This window comes from Cydia fagiglandana, chromosome 16 (assembly GCF_963556715.1).
Source record: "Cydia fagiglandana chromosome 16, ilCydFagi1.1, whole genome shotgun sequence".
NCBI lineage: Eukaryota > Metazoa > Arthropoda > Insecta > Lepidoptera > Tortricidae > Cydia > Cydia fagiglandana.
In genome coordinates, this window is record NC_085947.1 from 1,941,545 (window position 1) to 1,966,240 (window position 24,696).

Consider the following 24,696-nt stretch of genomic DNA (forward strand, 5'->3'; position numbering starts at 1 on the left):
TGTCTTTTCACCTTCAATTTATATAGATTTATGTTATATTAATTTATCTAACGGACACTAATTACGAATACCAAACATAGCATTGCATTAAATACATAATCCACGCACGCCTGCTATCTGCATGTAGCACGAAATTGACATTTATGCTCATCGATATAGAATCCATAACAGAATTCTCAGATACATAATATAAATAAAAATACTCTTAATTACATATCTGCATTACAAAACAGGTATTAAGGACTCAATATTACTCGTAAATTAATCCGTAAGATACTCGTCATTGAAATAACAAATCTATTCGCTATAAAAAGGCGTCATGGCGACGAATGATTACTGTTTTCAAAATGGCGCTGCGCTGGATAGTTCTTGCTCTCATCCTGACTGCAGGAGAAATGGAGGCGGCTTCAGACCAGTCCATCGCCATGAGCCGTATCGCCGGGAAATTTATAAAGGCTATGGAGGGTTGTCGGGACGAGGTAGGTACAGTCAAGGAATTTAAATTCCGACCCATTTCGTACTTTGTCACAGTGACAACCGTATGAGGTCTCTAGCGGCTTTCATATTGATTGTCACTGTGACAAAGTACGAAATGGGTCGGAATTTAAATTCCTTGACTGTACAGTTTGGTATTTTTGGAATATTTTGTGAAGTTTCAATAAGGCTATGGAGGGTTGTCGGGACGAGGTAGGTACAGTTTTGTATTTTAGGGATATTTTGTGAAGTTTTAAGGCTATGGCGGGATATCGAGACGAGGTAGTTACAGTTTTGTAATGATTGCATAAGTAATGTTAAAGTTATATTGGTGTGTTTCTGTTATAAATGATAATATAATTTAGATGCATTGACCGTGAATTCTTAGAAACATATTCTTAAATATGCTTGGTTGTTTCGTCTTCTTCCATGCACGATCTGCACATAGGGCAGTCTGTTTTAACCATATTAACGGACTAGGTAGTAACTATGTCATATAAAAAAGAGAAGCAATATGTTTTTTATTCTTCTCTCCTACAGGCCAAATTAACCACCGACATCATACAAGGAATGGAACAAACCTGGGACTTTGACTTCGATGTAGACCGTAGAGAGATCGGCTGCGCCATCATCTGTGCTTCCAACCAGTTCTCCATACTGGAAGATAACAATCACGTGAAATATGACAGTTTGACAGATTACCTTAAGAGTATTGAAAATGGTAAGCTTTTAGCTCTAAACTTTAATTTTTTTAAACTTAATATTTTAGAGTTTGGGGTCAACTAGGAACCCTTATATTTTGGTCATGTCCGTCTGTCTGTCCGAGGCTTCGCTCCATGATCGTTAGAATAAAGCTGCAAATTGGCGTGGAAATTTCATTTTGAAAATTCTATCTGTTTTTTCTTACAGGTGACGTCCTTGCAGCCACAGCAACAGAATTATACACAGAATGCGAGAAAATAAACGATGTCGATGACGACTGCAGCCGCGCCGCTAAGATGTTCGCTTGCTTCAGGATCGAGGCCAAGAAGGCCGGCTTCGTGCCTTACGTCGACTTGATTAAAGATTTGCTAGAGGAGAGTTAAGAAGTTATCCTTTTCGCCGCCATTGACTTGATATAAAGTCACACGTCACGACTTTATATCAAGTCGTGATTTGGGTCAGGTTTGTATAAGTACGTGCCATTTTTGATATGGCGTTGGTGACACTTTTTTACTTCATTGACGTGGCGGCAAAAAGGTTAAGACCCAACGGCGAAACGAGAAATTCGAAACTATACTGACAGTATTGACGTTATTTTTGCCCAATCTAATTGTCCAGATAATGGATATTTTAGTTTTCACAAAGCTCATTTCATAAAGCATACCATATATGTTTAATTAATTTAGATTATATTTTAGATTTGCAATAAAAAACTGCTTGAGTGGACTTGAATTGGTAACTATTAATTTAACCCCCTGAAATACATTTAATTATCATCGGTATTGTTGCTACATACATATTGTGGTGTGTCAGATGAAGTAGTTATTATTAGGTTTCCGTACCCAAAGGGTAAAATGGGATCCTATTACTAAGACTCTGCTGTCCGTCCGTCCGTCTGTCACCAGGCTGTATCTCACGAACCATGATAGCTAGACAGTTGAAACTTTGAAAGATGATGTATTTCTGTTGCCGCTATAACAACAAATACTAAAAACAGAATAAAATTAAGATTTAAGTGGGGCTCCCATACAACAAACGTGATTTTTGACCGAAGTTAAGCAACGTCGGGCGGGGTCAGTACCTACTTGGATGGGTGACCGTTTTTTTTTGCTTTTTTTTTGTAATTATGGTACGGAACCCTTCGTGCGCGAGTCCGACTCGCACTTGCCCGGTTTTACTTGCTATAGAAACGCCGTTAAATTTTATGCTTAGGTAAGTATAGTATAGGTACTAAAACACCGAATATTTCAATGACCTCAAATATAATTTTAGATATTCTGCCGCGTAACACCTTCCTTTTATTAAAATTTGCCGTAGCTTACCTAAGAACACAACAAATACAGAACCTTTAATGATTTTTTTACCCGAGATGCCGGGAAATATAAAATAGGAAACAGCGAAAATCTATTCTTTGAAATGAAGCGTTTTGGGCTGTTTTTTTAATACTTTATTAAACAGGGAAAATTTTAATTTAGGTAAAATAATATGTAGGTAGAATAAGTAAGCGGGTGGTTGGTAAAACAACAGGAGGTCAATTCGAACATTAGGTCAGGAAATGAATGCTCAAAAAACGTTGTAGAGGGAAATGCTAGGAACACAATTTTTGACTCCGTAACTTTGTTTGGACTAGTTAGGAGGTGAACATATCAAAAGTCCTCGGCTGTAGCCCCGGTGCTGGGGGGTAGAGGGGGGTAAGAAGGTCGAATTTTTCGGTTTTTCATTGATATCTTGGAAACTTTGCGTCTTAGCGACATGACTACTAAGACAAACCGAAAGTTGATAAAATTAGTTACAAGTTTTATCCAGTCAAGTTTTTCGATATCGTGAATAGTTTTTGAGATACTCGCTCATGAAAGTTTATTTAGGGATTTTATTTTTATCTTGATATCTACATCAGTGAAGCTGTTAGGCCATGTTTGGTATCATTTTCGTATAAATCGGGGGTGCTGAATTCATTTATGGTATCACATTGACACTATTTCGAAGTAAAACCAAAATTAAAAAAAACATATTTTTTTAAATCCCTCTTCACGCTTAAACCGCTGAACCAATTTCGTTGAAATTTAGTATAAAAATAGTTTCAGTCTCAAAACAGGACATGAGATAGTTTTTATAACAAAAACATCTTTTTAGGGTGTGAAAAGTGGGGTGGAAGTTTGTATGGGGAGTCAATAACCGCTGAACCGGTTTAAATGAAATTTAGGATGGTATACCTCTGTGATTTAGATGAAAATGATACCAAACATGACTTCAAACCTTACCTTAAGCAGTACTAACCTCAGGAATTCAGTTTTGTCGACAAAGTTGAATTCCCCCATACTCCATTTCACAACTTTAAAGAATGATTATTGAGATAAAAAGTGTCCTGTCTTGGGACTCGAAATATCTGTATACCAAATTTCAATTTAATCGGTTGAGCGGTTTAAGCGTGAAGAGGAATTAAAAAAAAAGGTATTTTTTTAAAGTTTATATGTTTTTTCTTAGGAATGGTGTCCATGTGATACCAAAAATGAATTCAGCACCCCCGATTTATACGAAAATGATACCAAACACGGCCTAAGAGCTTCATTAATGTAGATATCAAGATAAAATTGAAAGCCCTAAATAAACTTTCAAGAGCGGATATCTCAAAAACTATTCAAGATATCGAAAAACTTGACTGAATAAAACTTGTAACAAATTTTATCAGCTTTTGGTTTGTCTTAGTAGTCATGTCGCTAAGACGCAAAGTTTCCAAGATAAATAAATAAATAAATATTATAAGACATTCTTACACAGATTGACTAAGTCCCACAGTAAGCTCAAGAAGGCTTGTGTTGTGGGTACTCAGACAACGATATATATAATATACAAATACATACTTAAATACATAGAAAACACCCATGACTCAGGAACAAACATCTGTATCATCATACAAATAAATGCCCTTACTGGGATTCGAACCCAGGACCATCGGCTTCGCAGGCAGGGTCACTACCCACTAGGCCAGACCGAGAAGATATAAGTGAAAAACCGAAAAATGAGACCTTCTTTCCCCCCTCTACCCTCCAGCACCGGGGCTACGGCCGGGGACTTTTGATATGTTCACCTCCTACCTAGTCCAAACAAAGCTACGGAGTCAAAAATTGTGTTCCTAGCATTTCCCTCTATAACTTCTTATTGCTTGGCCTACATACATTTTGTTATCAAAATGATGTTACTTTGCTGTCCTACCCGCACGCATATCGCTCGCACATGTTTGTGGTTATTTAATTAATACCATTCGTATGATAGCCGATTGAGTTTGATTTCTTTCGCTTTCTAGGGTTCCGTATCCAAAGGGTAGGTATAAACGGGACCCTATTACTAAGACTCCGTCCATCCGTCCGTCTGTGTGTCACCAGGCTGTAACTCATCAACTGTGATAGCTGAACAGTTGAAATTTTCACAAATTACGTATTTGTTGCCGCTGTAACAACAAATATTACGTACGGTTACGTATTTATATTAAGTACGGAACCCTCGTTGGGCGAGTCCGACTCGCACTTGTCCGGTATTTTAATGATTAAGAGAACAGAATTCGTACCTATACTTTGGTAGAATCTTCTCGTAATTTTCTCTCATCCATCAAAGGAGGCATACATGCTCAGCATTTAAACCTATTACACAACTCATAATGATAAATAGTAAATTTATGCCGGTTTTCCCCGACTCAAATTGATTATTAATCAAATTAAATATACATAATTAATATATTTATTCGTAAATCCTTAATGCGAAAACATTTTCATTGAAAATATACTCGGCCAATTTAAATTCACTCAACCAAAATTGGAATACGGAACAAACGTTAACTTCCAACTGTTTATTATCGGGTGTTAACATTTTTAACCTCTTTTTAACCGGTACCGAAACCAGGAACATTAAAACGTGTGACCGCACGTTCCTTATCCGGTTCAAATCGGCTGTTCAGCACGTAATTCCAGGCGGTTCAACCGGCAATTCGCGGCGGTTGAACCGGGTAATTATTGGTCCGTTCCACCCCGGTTGAACGGCCTTTTACAAACGACGAGACGGGCGGAAAATAAATATTATCTTTGCGAAGACGTAAGTACACTCAGAATCAATTTGGGATATAAATTGTTGTTATTTGTAAGTGCCTATACTTGGCAAAATACACCGGTATTTTGAACTTTCCGTCATCTCGTTGCTTATCGAACTGAAATTCTATCAATCCTGGGCTATAACCGAGAAAATCGAAGTTCGCAAATTGCGGGAATTTTTCTCTGTCACTCTAATTACGCCTTCATTGGAGTAAAAGAGAAAGATCCCCGCAATTTGCGAATTTCGGTTTTCGCGGTAACCGCTCTGTGTATCCTTACCACAAGTTTGACAGTTATATATTCGCTAGCGATTGTAGTAAACTAGCTCAAAATGCAGAGGCAAGGACGCATATTGAGGGACCAGTGGATGTTGGGGCGAAGCTAAACATCGTATTTTCCAGCTGGATAACTGTTATAGAGGGTAATTTTTGGACAAAAAATTTTTTGGCCGTTTCATAGATTTTGGTCGAGTGGATTCGGTGTTTTCTATGAGAAGGCCAAATGTTTTTTGGAATTTCGGGATTGGTCCATAGAAAAAGTAGCTCAGTATGACCTACCTACTCACCTCGCACAATGTGGCTAAAAGTCCAAAAATGACCCTGTATATGTCTCAAAATTGACGTCGTGTCGACCTACCTCTGTTTAAATTTAACTCGGTCTCCGGTCTACACTACACTTTAATGCATAGTCTCATCCTCTGTTATTGAAACTGACTGTACCTATATAAGTTTACGTAGCTGAAATACAAATGAAGAGTCTTTTAACCGTGGAAGTAAACGGCGGTGGAAATTAGTTAGTAAGTGTGAAAAATGTCTAGTCGGTTTGAAAATTCCTTTTAGTATTGCATTGCTTGGTGTAAACGAGTTGGGTTAATACTATTAGAAGTGGGTATTAGAACACATTAAATTATTTTCAGAACTTACTTACTGCCGTGCCGCAGCGACCCGAAGTGGATCTTGGCCTCTGACAATAAGGAACGCCATGCTTCTTCGTACTCGAGCCGTCCGGATGGACGACGACCGGTTGGGCGTCCTAGGTATCGCTGGTGCGATTTTCAGAAAGTGTTTAAATATTTTAAGCACCTGCCAAGATATCAGAGGACGCTGGTTCGATTCCAGCCTGGGGCACTGGAGGCCTTGGTCACTTTTACTTAATATTTATTTACATTTAAGTATTTCAGTTTATGAGTTGAGTTAAACTAGAAAAATACTTAAACTTACAAGAAATTGTTATTAATCCGTCTTAGTATTTTAAATTTTCTTTAGCTTTAGGTATTAGGTATTTATATTATACGAAAACTTTATAAAAAATTCCTGTCACACTTGTTTTATTTTTCAAGCTTACCACAAATTATTATACTTACTTTTTTAACCTTTTCGACGCCTTGTGAAACACAAAAGCTGTCACTCAGACGCCACGTCACCGAAATATCAAAATTGAAATTAAACTTGATGTATATGCACGTAGGTCTATATTGCTCTGTGGTCTGTGACGGATTAATCCGTTATTGACGTTGGACCTGCGGCACAGGTTATATAATAGTACTGCGGTTCGTATAATACCCGTCGTTGGCGTCGAAAAGGTTAAATGGAGATATTGGAGATCCATAAATGAACTTTTTGTATAGTGTAATTATGATACCGTTAATTACAAAAATATCGCATCGTAACCCGGGTATACCCAGGTACCGATTTGTCGCCTCAACCTAATAGGAACAACCTAGTAGTAAAGTTAAAATGTACATCATCATGTGGTATAAATATCATAACTGGGAACCAAACTACCGTTTGACGACCGGTCTGGCCTAGCGGGTAGTGACCCTGCCTGCGAAGCCGATGGTCCTGGGTTCGAATCCCAGTAAGGGCATTTATTTGTATGATGATACAGATATTTGTTCCTGTCATGGGTGTTTTCTATGTATTTAAGTATTTGTATATTATATATATATATATATCGTTGTCTGAGTACCCACAACACAAGCCTTCTTGAGCTTACTGTGGGACTTAGTCAATCTGTGTAAGAATGTCCTATAATATTTATTATTATTTATTAACTAACAACTATCGTGTCGTACCCGGCTCGTCGGTAAACCGGGTACCCGGTTACCCCGCGGGATGGTCACTCACACGAGTTAAAATGTAATGCCACTAATGAGTGAGCCTTTGAATTACTATTAAAAGTTCAACTTTTCCTATACGAGCTTGCACATTAAAAGGGATTCAGCGTCTTGGTATTTTCGTACGTACTTATATGTATAGTATATACATAGTTGTAAATTTAATTGACTTTAGTGTAAAAATTTAAATTTATAACACAGTAATGGCATGGCAAACCTACATGGTGGAGAGCCACCGCGCGTGCTGGCCGGTGGTAATAAAAACCGGCCAAGTGCTAGTCGGACTCGCGCACGAATGGTTCCGTACCATTACGCAAAAAACGACTAAAAATCACGTTTGTTGTATGGGAGCCCAACTTAGATTTTTTATTTTATTTTGTATAGTATTTGTTATTAGCGGCAACGGAAACACATCATCTGTGAAAATTTCAACAGTCTTGCTCTCACAGTTCATAAGTTACAGCCTGGTGACAGACGGACAGACAGAAGACAGCGGAGTCTTAGTATTAATAGAGTCCCGTTTTTACCCTTTGTGTACGGAATCCTAAAAACTAAACCTTTTCCATTCGTCTTTTTGTTTTTTCTGGTGAATTTTCTCTCATTATTTTACTGTAAGTCGCGGAGCTCTGTTTATATTTAATTGAAGTTATTCGATGCTCATGCTTTATTTATTGTTTGATGAAAGTTTCTCATTCTATAAAAATTGTGGTTTTGCCTTCTTTTTCTACTTTACAGGCACCCCCAATCCGCATTGAGGACGTGGCGACTATAACCCAAGCTCTCTCGCGCATGAGAGGAGGCCTGTGCCCAGTAGCCCAGGCTAGAATTATTATTAATTAATTATACTTTACAAGCTGATTTGTCAGACTATAGGTCATATATACATATTCAACTTACGGCATTTATTTCATAGGAAAAAGACCGTAGAAAAACAAATAAATAACTTATGAACTATATACATTACGGCATTTATGTTATAATCGCGACTGAAATGACGAACGAATTACCGATGCGTAAAGTGTTGGGACGGATGGTCGGAGCGTATAATTGATGACCAATCGGTCGCACCGATGATTAGCACTTTGAATGTACATTAAAGCTCTTTATACCTAACTTTTGCAGGCTAGACACTAATAGTAGTTTTATATGACTAAATTTAAACCATTTTGTACTGTTTCCAAATCATGCAATGAAATGCACCGAAAGTTCACTTTCTGCTTTTATTTTTCTTTTCTTTAACCGTATTGGCAATTACACCCTTTGGAAGATTATAATAGTGATGGCTCCTCTACACGATGGGCCAACGCCAGCCACTCCTACGGACGCATTTATGCGTTAAAGGGAGCAAGTGATATTGCTATCTCATTCTACCGCATGGCTGCGTCCCTTGGAGTGACCGGCGTTGGCCCATCGTGTAGAGGAGCCTTGACAGGCATGATGACAAATGATGAAGAGCCGACCACCTTATAGCCATTAGCCCTATTGAATGGCGGCTACAGAGTTAGCGGCTATATAGAGGTAGCTTATTGTACTTGAAACAGAACACTCCCTCAGATTAGCTACGAAAAACGTAGGCAATTAAAGCCCGGGCCGGCTTAAACCGACGTGCTCTTTTTGGTTCGATCGACACCGATATGCACTCCGTTTAGATCCAGAGGATTGAGATTTGTCCACAGACCACCTCAACTACTAGATGAGTATGCCAGACAATCGAGGTCACTACACAATACATATAAGCACTCCCGTACAAATTTGGTAGGAGTGCGACCGCTTATTTCAATTGGGCCCACAAAATATTACAACCCTTGTCTTTTTTTTAACTTGCCTATTAGTGTGTCCCACTGTTGGGCAAAGAGCTCCCCTTCTTTCCCGCCACTTGGTTCTGTCCAATGCACGCTCCCGCCACTCCAAACAGAATGTATTGAGGTTGTCCCGCCATCTCCGTTTGGGTCCCTCGTCTAAATAAAAATATTTATATTCACCAAAATAAAGTTTTATGGTCTACCTCATATACCTGGGCTATTATAGTCTAAAATGGTGAAATAATGAATTCTAGACATTAGTACAGTATTGTTGTTTTCTGGTAGTAATACAAGGTTTAGGTTAAGCCAGTCACGCTGGCGCCATTGTTCAGACAAGACAGCACTCTGGCGCTAAGGCCCACTTGCACCATTCCATTAACCCGGGCTTAATCGGTTAAACTGTTAACACAGTGTCAAATTGTACTGGTAACCATGGTAACTCCATGGTTTAACCTGTTAACCCCGGGTTAGTGAATGGTGCAAGTGGCCCTAAGTAATCTTCTTCTTTCCCGGTCCCTCATTATTCAGGATCACGACCACTTGGTTTTGCAGCTTCTGTGATTTGTCTCCTTTGTCTCGATCTCCTGTACCCCTCACCGCTTGATGGAGTTTGCCTGAGGTTGCTTTCTTAACTTAGTCGGACCATCTAGTTGGTCGCAATAATAGTAGAGCTTTATTCCCGCCAGTGCTGCCAGCCGGCGCTGGCTTGTCGAGAACTGTTTATAAATGTATTTCTTCTTCTTCTTCATACGAGGCTATAGTAACAAGCCAGCGCTATCTGCCTGTGAAACTGGCACTGGCTTCTAAATCCAGCTTAACCAGTAACGCCCTGTTTCAGAGACATCCTAAGCATGCCATTAGCCGGACAAACACATCTTAAATTCAACTAGCAGTTCGCAAGCCGTGTTGTGGAGTTACTCCCGAAGTGCAAATTGAAAACTTGAGCCTGGAGCGGCTAGATCACCTCGAGTAGATATCGCAGAGAAAATTGATTAGGCATAGATTTTGCTAGGCAGTGCAGCGCAGACTAGACCAATAGAACTGTCACATTCCTCCTCCTTGTTCGGGGTGAGCCAGGAGTTCATTACGATAGTCTAAATCAGCTTAGTTTAAAAAACTGAACAAGTGCGAGTCAGACTTGCGCACGAAGGGTCCTGTACTATTATCTACGCAAAAACGGCAAAAAAAACGGTTGTTGTATAGGAGCCCCACTTAAATATTTATTTTATTCTGTTTTTAAATTAGTATTTGTTGTTATAGCGGCAACATAAATACATCATGTGTGAAAATTTCAACTGCCTAGCTATCACAGTTCATGAGATACAGCCTGGTGACAGACAGACGGACAGACAGACAGAAAAACGGACAGACAGACAGCGAAGTCTTAGTAATAGGGTCCCGTTTTTACCCTTTGGGTACGAAACCCTAAAAACGGTCGTTTAACACATTCACTGCCCCCGACGCACATGTGCGTCCACCGACATACAAGTTTGTTCCTAGGCCACGCCCCCTGGCAGTGAATGCGTTAAGTGCTACATCTATTGGATGAGTGATCCGTTCTGAGAGATTAAACATTCTACGACTTTCCAACACCACAGTCTTAAAACATCCTACGTTATATTCCTCGCACTTGTACTATAGACCTTATACTAGATAACTTAGAGTCGATTTTCCTTTAGAGTCACTGAAGCTGAAACATTATAATTTTTTTGCTGTGTGGTCTAGAATGTAAATGTTGTGTGTGTGTCGAGTTGTTAGTTAACGTTCACACTTATCCCTTAGACGGCCCCATTCGAACAGAGCTTATAAGATGTCACAGCGATACGATACTGATCTGTCACGTGTTTGATGTATTAGAACAATTGACTCAATTGAGCATCAAGGTATAAAGGTACAGTCTCCATCAGATATATCGGAGCGGCCAAGGTGCTCACAAATATCTGAACACGCCTCTATTGTCGTTAGAGTGCGTGTTCAGATATTGTGAACACCTTGGCCGCTCCTATATATCTGATGGCGACTGTACCGTAGGTTGCTCACCGTATTCTCTTGCTATAAATTCCGAATCAAACGATATTTCCATCAATTCCCATGGTAGTTACTGCTGTTATGCGCAACGGGTACAGTCACCTGCAATAATATGTTACTCTTCGAAGGCCGCAAAAAGTGACACGCTCTTATGGCTCTACAAATAAGATCGTGTCAGATATTTTTGCGGCCTTCGTTGTGTAACATATTATTGTATGTGACTGTACAGTATATTATACTTTGTTTAATGCAATTAGTGACTTTAGCACACTTGCTTAGTTTTCACCACAAAGGCTTCACACTAGCGACGGCAGCGCTCAGAAAAGCGGAATTCCCTCGGAATTTCTTTGAGTTTCCGCGCGTTATTATATTCTCTCTCATAGAAATAATGCTTGTTATTCTGACAGCTAGACATTATGTTTCAGCTTGAGAGGTTTAGTGCAGATATAGCAAAATCGGATTAGGACTAACCTAAAAATTTCTTGTCCTATATTAGAGCACCGTACAAAACTTTGTTCACGGTGCTTTTATGGGATCACTTCGGTCTTGCTAATCGGTTAAATGGGTGGATCAACTTTTTCTTGTCACTAGTTGCCATGGTTACGGTTTCCTGGGTCACTCTTAAAATACTAGTTATTTCGTATTTAAATGAACCAAACTTGATTTTTAGTGTTCCGTACAAAACTTTGTTTACGGAACACTTATGGGATCACTTCGGTCTTGTTTGTAGAACATGGTACAGCCAGCTCTTCTAAGAAACTATGCTACTATTGTCTCCTGGGTGATGGGACAGAATAATAACAATAAATGCGTTTTTTTATAATCATTTTTGCGTCAGGTACTTACTTACATATTAAGGAGTCGATCAGCCGGCCTAGCCAAGGTTACAATCGCTATCGCTTCGACAACGAAAAACATTATGTCTCTCTATCACTCTTCCATATTAGTGAGACAGTGACAGTTGCGTTTCGATCGCTACGGAGCGTAAGCGATTGGCATCTTGGCTACGCGGCCTGAACTTCTAACATCTCTGAAAGACTTTCGCATTTTTATAAACATCCCTATCAAAACAACAATGTATTTTACATACAGCCCCAATCCAATCTTTTCTTTCCCCGACAATGGCAAAATTAGCAATCGGGGACAATTGTCCGAACTTGGCGCATTTGTTTACAAAAATTGAAACCGCGATGAAAAACAAATTGAATTTGAACACAAAGGCCAAGTCGGCTCGCTGGCCAAATGAAAAAACGCACGCACAATACGAGGGGCCCGAGGCAATGGACAGTCGGAAAGGTAGAATCGATCGATACTCGACTGTCATTTATGTAGAACAAATGGAAGCCTCCATTGGCTCCATTTGCTAATATAGCGTCGCCCTGCCCACCATACTCAGTTAAAGCCATTGAAAGTTAAACCAAATAATGTTTTTGGAAAATAAAATTGATTTTCCTTTAGTTCACGTTTTAAGTAAAAAATAGAATTTACAATACATATGGTTCTACTTTTCCGCACTAGTGCGAGAAACAGCACTACCTAGCGACCTGCCCCGGCTACTCACACGAGTAGTAAAGCGTAATATTTTATATGCCTAATTTTTTTCAAGATATATTAGTGCGAGCGAGATGTATAGAAAGTAAATTATGTAGAAGTTGGCGTATACGTCAATGTCAATGACTCATGGTACGGGTACATGATCAGATTGGAGATCTACCTATAACCGGTGAAATGTAAATGGCGACGTCGGACAATGTCTAATCTACATAGAAAAGATATTATATTTCCTTGCGGTCTTGGCCGTTTCTTTAAGTGCTGCTTTCGAAATTGCTTCCAGAGTGTTTGTTTTGCTATAAATTGTTGTTATTTCAGTATTTTCAGAAGTAAGTTATTAAGATAAGATATTAGCCATAATTGTGTGTTTTTAGTTTTAAGATATGTATTTTATAAAAATATGTACCTATGCTAGTTTTAAGGTATTTACCTATGCTATGGGCCAATAGTTGCCTGAAAATAAATGTTTTCATTGCATTTCATAAACTTATATCGACTGGGATATGAACTGTGATTACCTTTTTGTATGGTTTTTGTGCTCCCGATATTATAATACAAAAGGTAATCACGGTTCATATCTAGGCCGATATAAGTCTGAAACTAGTAAGATATTAATTTAATATAAATATTTTTTATAGGACAATTTTACACAGTACCTATGCTCAATAAGGTTTGTGTTGTCGATATTGACTGTAGGACTGTAAAGGAATTGTTAGAAGTCTGACGTTTAAAATAACACTTGCCCAGCGTGGGCTATCAAAATCTCTGCAGACTTTTCTTGATCTAACTCTGGATCAGATCAAGTCTGTAGCGACTTATGTCAAATAGTCTGGCCTGTAGGATAAGAATAATTTTGGTTACCTTATTTTATTTATTTTACTAAAATAGTATTTAAATTAACTTAAAATTTATTTTTTTGTGACTAACATGATATGGGTGCATAATCTGAAACAAAAACAATTGATTGATTGATAATAACTAATTAGGTAACTATCGTATTCGCGAATAATAAACTCCCAATAGGTAAATAACAAAACATGACGCTAAAATTGGAGTGCGGTCACTGAATTTAATGTATGGGTAATGAAACCACCGAATAATGAATGCAATGCTCTGAGGTCACCGAATTATACTTAGTGGGCATTATTGCAATTTTGTAATTATTTTCAGATAATTAATTATCTGATCACAATTAATTATTTATTTTGGTCTTTCGTGATTACTGATTACACAATTTAGTAACATTATAGCTGGTTAATTATTAATTGACACAAGTAAATTAAGGATAAGTGCAATATTACATTGTTTATTTATTTATTTAATTTAAAGTTTAAGGCAGGCAACAAGGCCCATATTACAGTACATACCTTACAGACTAACATAGTTATATATATACACCGTGAAATTTTAGTGGTTGTTTTCCCGCGGCAGGGCGATTTGCTATCGGTAGTACTTGCGAATTATGATAGACAAACTTATAAATAAACTGTTTTCCAAAAAAAAAATTACAAAAAAATAACCTAAACTCGAACAAGCGAAAAACAATAGTAACACACTAAAACTGCAAGTCGACGACAGTTCCCGATATTGTAAACAGATAAACAAATAAACAAGCACATGTTACTTTTTTAAACTGTTTAACAGGCTAGAGTGCTTTACTGTTTGACAACTGAAATTAAAATTTACTTAGACTGTTCCTTCACGATTAACAGTTGAAATAAAACCTTTTTATTAGTTTGATGATTGCCATTACGTTGTGTCAACTTTGGTAAATCGAATAATTACATCCTCTTCGCTTATTAAACTAATGTGATAACAGATCCTGTCAATGTCATCACTGCTATTTCTAGTAAAATGGATCGACATTACGAATATTCTAATTTAGAGTACGTCGCGATGGTGCAGCTGTACGCTAGGGCTAACTACGACTCCCACGCCGCCCGGCGACTTTACGCGGAACCGGACCATTTACAGTCGCTGCGTCTTCGGGGGATTTTAAACCCCCAAGTTCCACACGGACGAACAATTGTCGCCGTAACACAGCGGCTGCTTAACCACGGGCAGTTTCAAACGCCACCACATGCACAGGGCAGAGGTGATTGTGTATTGAACGTGGCGGATTTCAGTTCGAACAATTATTGCGGTATCGGGAAGTTTAAGTGTTTGTTTAAGTTTTTGATCATTAAACGCTTGATCTTAACTTGTTATGTTTACTTTTAAGGATCTGCAAACTAACTGCACGTAAAATGTGTGAAGGTAAAATAAATGGAACTACTTTTTAGGTTATTTTGTTTCATTCACTCAAAAGAATTAGGTAGGTACTACTGCAGTGCTACTACTGGTGTTAGGTCACTTTCGAGTTTCGTTCGACACATTTATAAATCTGGCATTTCTTAACATTATTTAAAAAAAAGATTACACATCGACTGTATATCGATAGCAGAATCATTTCGTTGCGGGAAAACAACCACTAAAATTTCACGGTGTATTTTATAAATTTAAAAACTAAACACTATTTAGTAGAGATGCAACGGATAGTTTTTTGGCCGGATACCGGATGCCGGGTTCATATTCGGCCAGCGGAACTATACCAACATTTCGGATTTCAGGTGCGCATTCTGCAGGTTTGACCTGTTTCCTAGTAAACGTTCGCGCGGACTCATTTCTAGGTTCGAAATGAGTGCGCGTGCAAGTCAGTGGAATGATTAAATTGTTTTAAAATAATAAACAAGTATGATTATGACCGTGTCTGTTTCTTAAATCCAATTTGTTTACTCCGAAATCAAGCAATGTTACTATCCGGATATCCGGTGCATCTCTACTAACAATTTAGTCGACAAAACGGCGTGGCTCCGTTGAACCGGCTGTTCTTGTGTCGGATTCGGCAGTTTGCCCCAAAACCTCCGAAACACAACACCCTTCGGCCAGAACACAGACAAAACAGACTGAGCATAGTCGCGCTACCCCCTCTGCCACGAATACGGTAATTTTACTCCATGTTCGAGTCGTGTCTTTGTGTGACGTCCGTGTCTTTGAACGGACCAATTACGGCACGGAACTACGCTCACCTCGTCCCGCACACCCCCGCATTTTTGGCATCATCGGTTGCATGAAATAATTGCTCTAAACTCGGTCTAGAGGATTCCTAGTCTATGGGCCAGAAGTTTGACCAGTCATAGTAGTTTTTGTGGTATAAATGAGTGTTCGAGAAAATAAAACTTTGATAAGTCTGTTACAGATTAATTAAAACGTGTAACTTTTATTTCCTGTAAAATTATTAATTACATACCAACAAATTTTAAGAACACAAATCAATATTTTTACAAACTGATGCAAAATTTCTATATTACTATATTTTGTGTGACTGACCAAGTTAGAGAAGCCACTTCCTCGAGCAAATTCCATCAAGAAGTGAGGGCAACAATGGATCGAGACCGATGGAGACAGCTGATCAAGGATGTGAAACCTAGTGATCACGATCCTCAGGAATGAGGGAACGACTGAAGAGAGATATTTAGTGTACTTAAAAATACAAATAGAAACCTACAAAATATAAAAAAAAAACTTGTTGTGTAGGTACTTCGCGGTAGCTACGTTATTATACGGTGTTATAAATACCTATGATAATTACCGCAATCTTTGTTTTACTCGATTTACACAGATTTCGAAATATAGTTAAAAATTTCGCAATAAATCTTTCGAATGATACATTACAATTACGTCACACATGGGTGACTGGTCAATCTTTTACATCCGTCGGCGCTAGTGCACAGTAATTTATGACTTCGGCCATTGTAATAGAGACGGAATCGGCATGTCGAGCGTTAATGTTTTATGTGACGTCACGAGAATTTATACCACGGCGGGGTGACAGTGCTTGTAGATGCAGAAGTTTGATTTTACGAGTGTCAGCGCCATCTATAGTTTTCAAACACGATGGGAGACAGAGCGGCTACCGCGAAAACCGAAATTTGCAGATTGCGGGGATCTTTCTCTTTTACTTCAGTGAAGGCGTAATTAGAGTGACAGAGAAAAATCCCCGCAATTTGCGAACTTCGATTTTCGCGGTTATAGCCCAGGTGTCAATTCAATATAATTTGGCGAGGTTTGGCGTTTTTAGGTTATAAGTTATATGGAGAAACCAGCCGTGGTCAGGATTTTTCTTATCATACACAGATAAGACCGCGGTTATCACGTTTTTGAATTAAATTTGTTGTAGGTACATAATTTTAACAAAAAAAAGTATTCGATGAGTTCCCTCAAAAATAAAATTGCGCACTTTTAGAATCAATTTCCATATTTTAAGCAATTGTGCATAAATAGTTACACATTTTTAAAGTGCGTTTAAGACCTATGTTCGTGATATTTTTCTATCACGCGAAAGTTAACAAATCACTAAAGAAAATCCGCAAGATTGCTAATACAAGTTTTGGCAACCGTATTGTGATCTAAAGAGGCCCACAATCACCAGTTTGCCGGACGATATCAGCCTGTCAGTTGTTCATAACTGTCACCTTTTGCGTTTAACTGACAGGCTGATATCGTCCGGCGAACTGGTAATCTGTCATCATCATTAACTTAAGAGTTATTCTCTTGTCGGTGGAGTATTTTCCAGCTTTCCCTATCCTGCGCCAGCTCTTTGACTTTTTAGTACGACACGACCCCCACTTTTTCTTTCACTTGCTCCAAAAAGCTGCGCCTGGGTTTTCCTCTTCCCCGCTTGTGTCCTATCCGCCCCTCCAGGATAGTTTTAAAGAAGTGGTCGTGTCGTATTGTAGCATACTCTATAAATGCACCTGTCATAACATCCTTTGTAAATACGACGTGCTGTCAAACCTTAGGAAGTGTCACTGTGACAGCCGCCTCTTGCCATATATCCTTGACATGGTACACAGCTAGCCCTAATCTAATATTAATAATATTGTGCATATCTTTAAGGGAACGTTATTAATAAATACACGAAGACTTTCTACTTTCGTTTTATTGAAGATGGGCTCCTTAAAAGAGCGGTACGATTTTTCGAAAATACCACTCTCTGAACCTACACGGTACTTTAAGCTAGTTAAGCTACTGCTTATGACATGTTTATGGTGGCGATTTACAAACACAGGACAGTTCAGGGCTCGGCCATTTTTCACGTCGCCACTTCGAATCAAAAATTCCAGCTGTAATTGTTGACAGAATTAGTAACACATGACTGATGAACGTTCAGGAGGCGTGTTCGAACATCGAAAATATGTTCTTAACTTAATATGTTCGGGGAAATGATGAAGTTGGTCAAGAGCACCCTAAACCGAAGTAAATCACCCTAAAGTAAGTAAAGTATGTCATGATCGAAGCAAGTGGAAATCCGTGGCAGTCCGTGGTGTCTGCCTACCCCTCCGGGAAATAGGCGTGATTATATTTATATGTATCTATGTATGTATGCATGTAATATGTTTTTGGGCAGAGGCAAAAAAGATGGTGGGATCTGAATGCATTTTGTAATCACTGGCTGAACTGAGCGGTTTTGCTTAAGGGTGTGTTTCATCCAGAAATGCGCCAGGATGCGTTGCGAAGGATGTGCTTGTTAAGAACCAATAGAATCCCTGCTCGGCTGAGCGAGGAAAACAAATGAAGTTGAAACGCAGCCTAACTTTGGCAAAAATATACTTGCCTATCTATTAGGTTACATGAAAAAATCTATTATCTGCTAAATTTCGAATAGGTCCCCTGATGAAGAATAAAATTGATAAGCCGTGAACCTGATTTATTTCACGTTGGACTGTATTGACTGATTTTTATGTCAGTTGTATTTTATTTTTATTGAGTTTTGGGATCATAATTTTTTGAAAATTTAATTGGGATTCATTTGGTAGCGTACCTAATTACTGTCGTACTGTGCCCCGTATGTCCAACATTTCAGCTGTCTAGCTATCCCGGTTCATGAGATACAGCCTGGTGACAGACGGACGGACAGACGGGCAGCAGAGTCTTAGTCACGTTTTAGTAATAGGGTCCCGTTTTTAACTTAGTCTTAGTCTGTCCTAGTTAACTTGGGTATGGATACGGAACCCTAATAAAAACTACCTATTATAAAATGAATTTTGAACAAAAATCCTAATCTTTGCGGGACATGTTTTAAATAAATATGTTTTGGACGCTTCTGTCATCCATCATTCTGTAGTCATCACGCGTTTCAAAAAAATGTTTTATTTTGAATTTTACTTTTAAAAAAGTACTGTAATATTGTAATTAAGGGGAAAGTAAAAGTGTTACTGAGAGTTAAAATACAATTGGGTTTTCAAGGATTCTATCACATTATTTCAGAATCTGAAGACCTGGAAAAAATAAATTTCTTATATTAATTAGATGTCGCTACATAAAGGATCTATTCTCTTCTCTCCTTCTTCTTCAGCGTGTGTTCGCCCACCGTTGGGCATACGCCTCTCCAATCTCTCTCCAATGGGTAACTCTCGGGCTGATATCCCGAAGTCACGAGTTCGAGTTTTCCATTTTTCCTTCATGACTCAAATTAATGGAATTATGGACAAAAAGGTGATCCCCCTTTTTTTACAAGCTTTTTATTAACTTGCTACCTACATATGTATGTGTATTGTATACCTATCTATGTATGTTTGTACGCGTCTACGGGTCAAATCTTGCAAGTTAAATTTGATTCACTTCCCGACTTCCAATGAAGCTCAAATCCAATTATTATGGCACCATAGCACAAAATAAATAATAGTACTAGGTACAGAAGACTCACTCTCTAACAAAACGCATCTGTTACGATCAGCACAGATATGGCCGCTAGGTGGCGACAACGCCACGCGCGGCTTATGGCAAACCCCAAAATTGGGGTGGAACGGATGTACTTTTAGCTACCTGTAGCAAAGCGACGAAATCGCGGAGTGAGCCACGCCTGACCATAGGAACTGTGATAAAACAACGCAAACTAATTGTGTTAGGGGTTTTTAGAATTGCCTTCATAAGTATTAATTGCCTGTGGATAGAAAAGAACAGTCGGCATAAAAACCTATACCAAAAATTAAAGTTTGGTCACCACCTCTAACGTTACCTTATGTCAAAACATCTATTATATCAGAAAGGTAATTTGGTTCGGTATAAAGGCGCCCTGAAATGTAAATATAATCGACGAAGGCGACTTGGCTCAGGGAAATTGACTCGCGAATCGAGCTTTAAGGCGGCCGACTGTCACACCGATGTGTAACACTAATAACATGGTTATTGTTTGTCCTTGCTACAGTGGGGTCCAACAATAAACTAAGCAAGAAATCATACCCATGAGCGATAGCCAATAGGAACGCGCAACGCTAGCGCCAAAGTTACAAGCTTACACCACGTCATCGAGAGAGCTCAAAAAGAGCGATCTCTTGAATCTATTCCGCAATTCAGATCGCGCGTTCTAAACAACCTATATCCACCAATATCCTAACTAAAACATTAAGCAAAATCGAGTGTTGTCAATATATTTGACTATTTCGAACATTTATAAACTATTTCAGGTAGCTTAGTGTTGTTTACCAATATCTCCGTTGACATTTTGCTGGGACGTCAGACTTTAATGACCATAGCTGGTACAACTGAGCAGATTTGGATTTTGGGTGGAAACAATGAATTTATATCGCGGTAAACCACTTGTACCTACCTGTTGTTCTACCTTATGGTAAAGTTTGATGTTTACTTTTGCTCATAAAATTACCAAACAGTTATCTAAAAGCTAATGTAAACTATGCTCAAACATTGGCACTAGTGGCGTATTTAATATCTTTGGGCAGGACACTGATTCAAATTTTCACGATTCACACACGTTATTGACTTTAATATAAACTAAATAAAATAAGAAACTAAAACGAAATTGTCTCCGTGGTCTCGAAGAAAGACTGGAACTTGCAAAAATGTGGCAAATGAATCATCAGGCAAAAAGTGTTTCGAAGTTTCGATAGGCAACTTCTAGGTCAAACCGCGTTCGCTTAGTTTACTGAGACGCTCGGCACGGTGTGATTGTGGCCGGGATAAAGCGAAAAGTTTGGTATTCACGTAGTTTTGAGACTGAATTGCTGACTTCGAAAAGTATTTCAAAATCGCTTCGTCCATATCCCCTGGTGGTTCGCAACTTTATTACATTTCCTTATAAAGACAAATTTTAGTTCAGTAATGGATCTATTTTATTGTTTTCCTTGACGTGCCGAATTTAAAATTTCCGAAGGTTTTGGATGGAGTCTGCCCTTTCAATTATAATCTAATTTCCATGTGATTTTTTGTTGTTTGTCCCAAATGGCATTCACCTTTGGTTAAACCGTGTAAAAATCCAATATATAACTACAATTATCGTTAGCTTCCTTAAGATAGCAAGATCGTGTGCAGATATTTTGGAACACCTGGTCCACTTAGCCATTTCTGGCGCCCACTGTATCAAGTGTTCGTAGTTAACTATGTATACCCACGGTATTATAATTTCACGAAAAATAAGCATTTTCGGTTACATGGGGGACTATGCATCGATGTAAAACTTTTTATTCCATATGTTTACAGGCACAGAAGGAATTTACAAGACAGTTTACTTGTTAAAAAACTGCTGAAAATAGACAGGCTTTATTTTGAATTGATTTTGTCAAACAATACTTATAGTTAGTACTATATTCGTTTGTATGTGGGTTTGTAGGCTGTGTTGTACATAGTCGCTTTCCTCTACAAAGCGGAAAAAACACTTGGATCAGCTACTAGCGTAGCGCTATAAATATGTTGGCAGTGAATGTGTGTAGCCGACTACGATATTTTCATGACAAGACATGCAACTTTCCTGTGAACATCTTAAAATAAACATATGTAATTACTTATGCGAAAGCATAATTGTCGTAGGTACTTTATCATCATTGGCATGTTAAAACCTTCTTTATTTATTTATATGATTTGAATACATTGATATTCAAATCGTTAACCTTTTCTGTCCTTCGCAGAGACGCCGTGTTTTTCCGCATTTTGACATATACTCGTATAAACTGAAATGTACTAAAGAAAAATGAGCAAGCCCTCCATTGCCCGATACCGGAAAACCCTCCCCGTACTCCAATAAAAAGGATTAATTACAATCGTTTTATAAAAAGCGGCCACGCTGACCTACTCTACCAATACTTGGGGGAATAAAAACAGTTTGGAAACATAATCCATCAGACGCGGCCACGCACCGACAGTGATGTATTAACTTTAATCATTCAAGCCTATTTTGTTGGGGCCTCACGAATGCTCCTTACATGACTGAGTTACCTTTCGTAATTATATAGATACAGTTGTTTAATTTAATTAGTTAAGCGTCACTTGTTACAGGGTTAGTCAAGTAACTCGGAGTCAAAGAGAACTTGAAAAAATTGACGTATTGTCAAAGTAAATTATGTATCAGTACATTTACTGCCATCTTTCATCAGAAATGATTAAGAATTTTAGAACGCCATTTCCTTATTCTTTCATTGATATGTGTTAAATTTGGTAATTGTCGAAAAGTATCGCCATGTTGTCGAAATGTTCTGACTACATAATTTACTCTGACAATATTCTTCTAGTCTAAATTCTCTTTGTCGGAGTTAGTCAACAACAAATATAGCCAATAACAAATCTGTATCATATCAGAAATAGATCAAATAACTAAAACTCGAATTGGCCTGTTAGATTTAATAAAGACTAATGCACTACATGACTACAGGATATGAGATGTGGGAACGTCATTGATAACCTGATCAATTGTATGCTTTATTGCAAAGAGATAGAGTCTACATTGGTCAGTGGGTTGAGTGAGTACACCTAACCAAATAATTTACTAAAACCACGACATGTACACGATATATGAGAAACATTCGTCTCTCACAACTAATGTGTTTTGAGCGTTAGTTTAGTTTTGAGACTTCATTTATTGTTTTAGAGCTGAGTTTAGTTTAATATTAGAATTACATGAGTTTTGGTGTATACAATAGTAATCAGTAGCAAATGTTATGAGATGTATTGTCAGTTGTGACGATCTCGAGCAAAAGGTGCCACATTATCGCTTGCCATAAAGACACTGACAGATTATTCGTACTTATAAAGATACGATCAAATTTCATCTTTATGCTAAGCGACAATGTGCTACTGTTTGCTTGAACGTCACGTTTGAAATGTCTGATAGGGACAGGATTAAAGAAAGCTTAACATAACAAAAATTTACAGCTTCCGAATACGAAACAAATTGTCATCCGATTTTCACAAAGCTTTAGCAAAAAGGAATAGCAATCCTCATTCGTGACAATTCAAATCCCTCTTAAAATACGAATGAATACATGAAAAAACAAGCCAAGTAAAAATGCGCAAAGCTTCACTGAGTTGAAAAGATTGATTCATACTCATTATCTTTCGCTCGCGGAGTTTATCACTTCGCTTATCATTTCGCTCAGTTGATCTGTAGACTATATTGTTCACGAGTAGAGAGATGCGATACGATCCCGCCATGTTTTCCCGACACACTCCGAATTCTTCCGAACCGCTCCGAAACTGTCGTTTCGCATATTCGCATCGACTCACTCGTTTGGCTCGGTCGGCTCATTCGAATCATGAGTTGAAAAGAGCGAGTGAATATTTTGAATGACAAGTTTAATGTATGTTAAGACATTAGTTCCGTAATCCGTTAGTTTTTGTGACCAAAGTCAAGCCAGTTTTTACCAATACCTACGCTTAATGCTTTTAACTGCTTTTCAAACTTGGCTGACACTTCACCGTGTATAAATGACATAATCCGGTCAGTAACGGCATTGAATGCATGTTAATGCCAGTCCAGACGGGATGATCAAATCGACCGATTTGATCAGAAAAGAAATTGGCGTCAATCTCATCTAGCGTCCACACGTACACAGTTTAATCACCATTCACCAATTTTAGCCCCAAAAAGGAAAAAAATAGTTTTTGGCAAATATTTCACTTTTGGTACAAGTTTTTATCGCTGATTGTACTATTCTTTCGAGAAGCAACTAGAGTTAGACCAAGAAAAGACTGCAGCGATCTTGATAGCCCACGCAGTGCAAGTTTTATTTTAATAATCAAACTTCTATGAAATTATAATTTTTCTATTTTCGTTAAATAAACTCGCTATTTTGAAGTGCAGAGTGAAGATTCACATTCCACCTCACATTGGCGTTGAACCTGCGGTGCCAATTATATAATATACTAGACGGGCCCGCAGCTCCGGTCGCGTAAATGAAATAAAAAGTTTGTCTTATGTTTAGTTAAATACCGACATTATTATGTATTCAACCCTGCCAGGGTTTAAGTATAACTGTGATAGGGATTTCTTATTTGTAGCCGTTATTTGGATAGCTTAATTCGCAAATTTCTCAAAAAATTATGTGATTTGATATTTAAAAGGCAAGATTGTATTTTTTCATCTACCTACGTAGGTATTTATTTAAAACTTGTTTCAACATAAAATTATTATTTATTTTTATAAGCCTAGTTGCAAAAACGTTCATTAGATTAATTTCCGCCCTAAGACGAATATGGACGACCACCGCCCATAAATCGCCTTTTCATACAAACGTAGGTACTAGGTAGTCCCCATTTCCCTGTCTGGATATTGACATTACTTACGACGGCTACGGCGACGCAACGACCCAAAGTGAGTCCTGACCGCCGACACCAGATCACGCCATGTTTCTCGGTCTTGCGACAGCTCTCGCCAGCCGCCATGGCCGAGGTTGAGCAGGTCTTGAGCAACTACGTCGTTTCAGCGGTACCTAGGACGTCCATCGGGCGTGTCCCATTTTGTTGTCCCAAGTACGCTCTCTTCACGGCACGATCCTCTCCCCTTCTCTCTAAGTGTCCGAGCCACTAAAACTTAGCCGCTTTGGTCTCTCAACATTTCGCCACTATATCGGAACACATCCTTATTTCTATGGCAACAAAGTTATATTAAGAT

General features: G+C 38.4%; 1 protein-coding gene and 1 long non-coding RNA gene across 2 annotated transcripts in view; one reads left to right on the forward strand and one right to left on the reverse strand.

Annotated features, from left to right (window-relative positions):
• The window catches only part of LOC134671719 (uncharacterized), a 404,925-nt gene that overhangs the window by 55,270 nt on the left and 324,959 nt on the right, over positions 1 to 24,696 (reverse strand). The window lies entirely within an intron of this gene.
• Positions 352 to 1,777, forward strand: LOC134672311 (general odorant-binding protein 2-like). Its single transcript, XM_063530207.1, has 4 exons — positions 352 to 479; positions 1,015 to 1,195; positions 1,384 to 1,554; positions 1,714 to 1,777. The coding sequence occupies exons 1-4, from the start codon at positions 396 to 398 to the stop codon at positions 1,716 to 1,718; spliced, it is 441 nt and encodes a 146-aa protein (XP_063386277.1). The 5' UTR covers positions 352 to 395; the 3' UTR covers positions 1,719 to 1,777.

Excerpts from the sequence above, each read along its gene's own strand:
- LOC134672311 (XM_063530207.1), top strand. The coding sequence starts at position 396 with ATGGAGGCGGCTTCAGACCAGTCCATCGCCATGAGCCGTATCGCCGGG. Across the intron at positions 480-1,014 it reads TGGAGGGTTGTCGGGACGAG|GCCAAATTAACCACCGACAT; the intron begins GTAGGTACAGTC and ends TCTCTCCTACAG. Across the intron at positions 1,196-1,383 it reads CCTTAAGAGTATTGAAAATG|GTGACGTCCTTGCAGCCACA; the intron begins GTAAGCTTTTAG and ends TTTTTCTTACAG.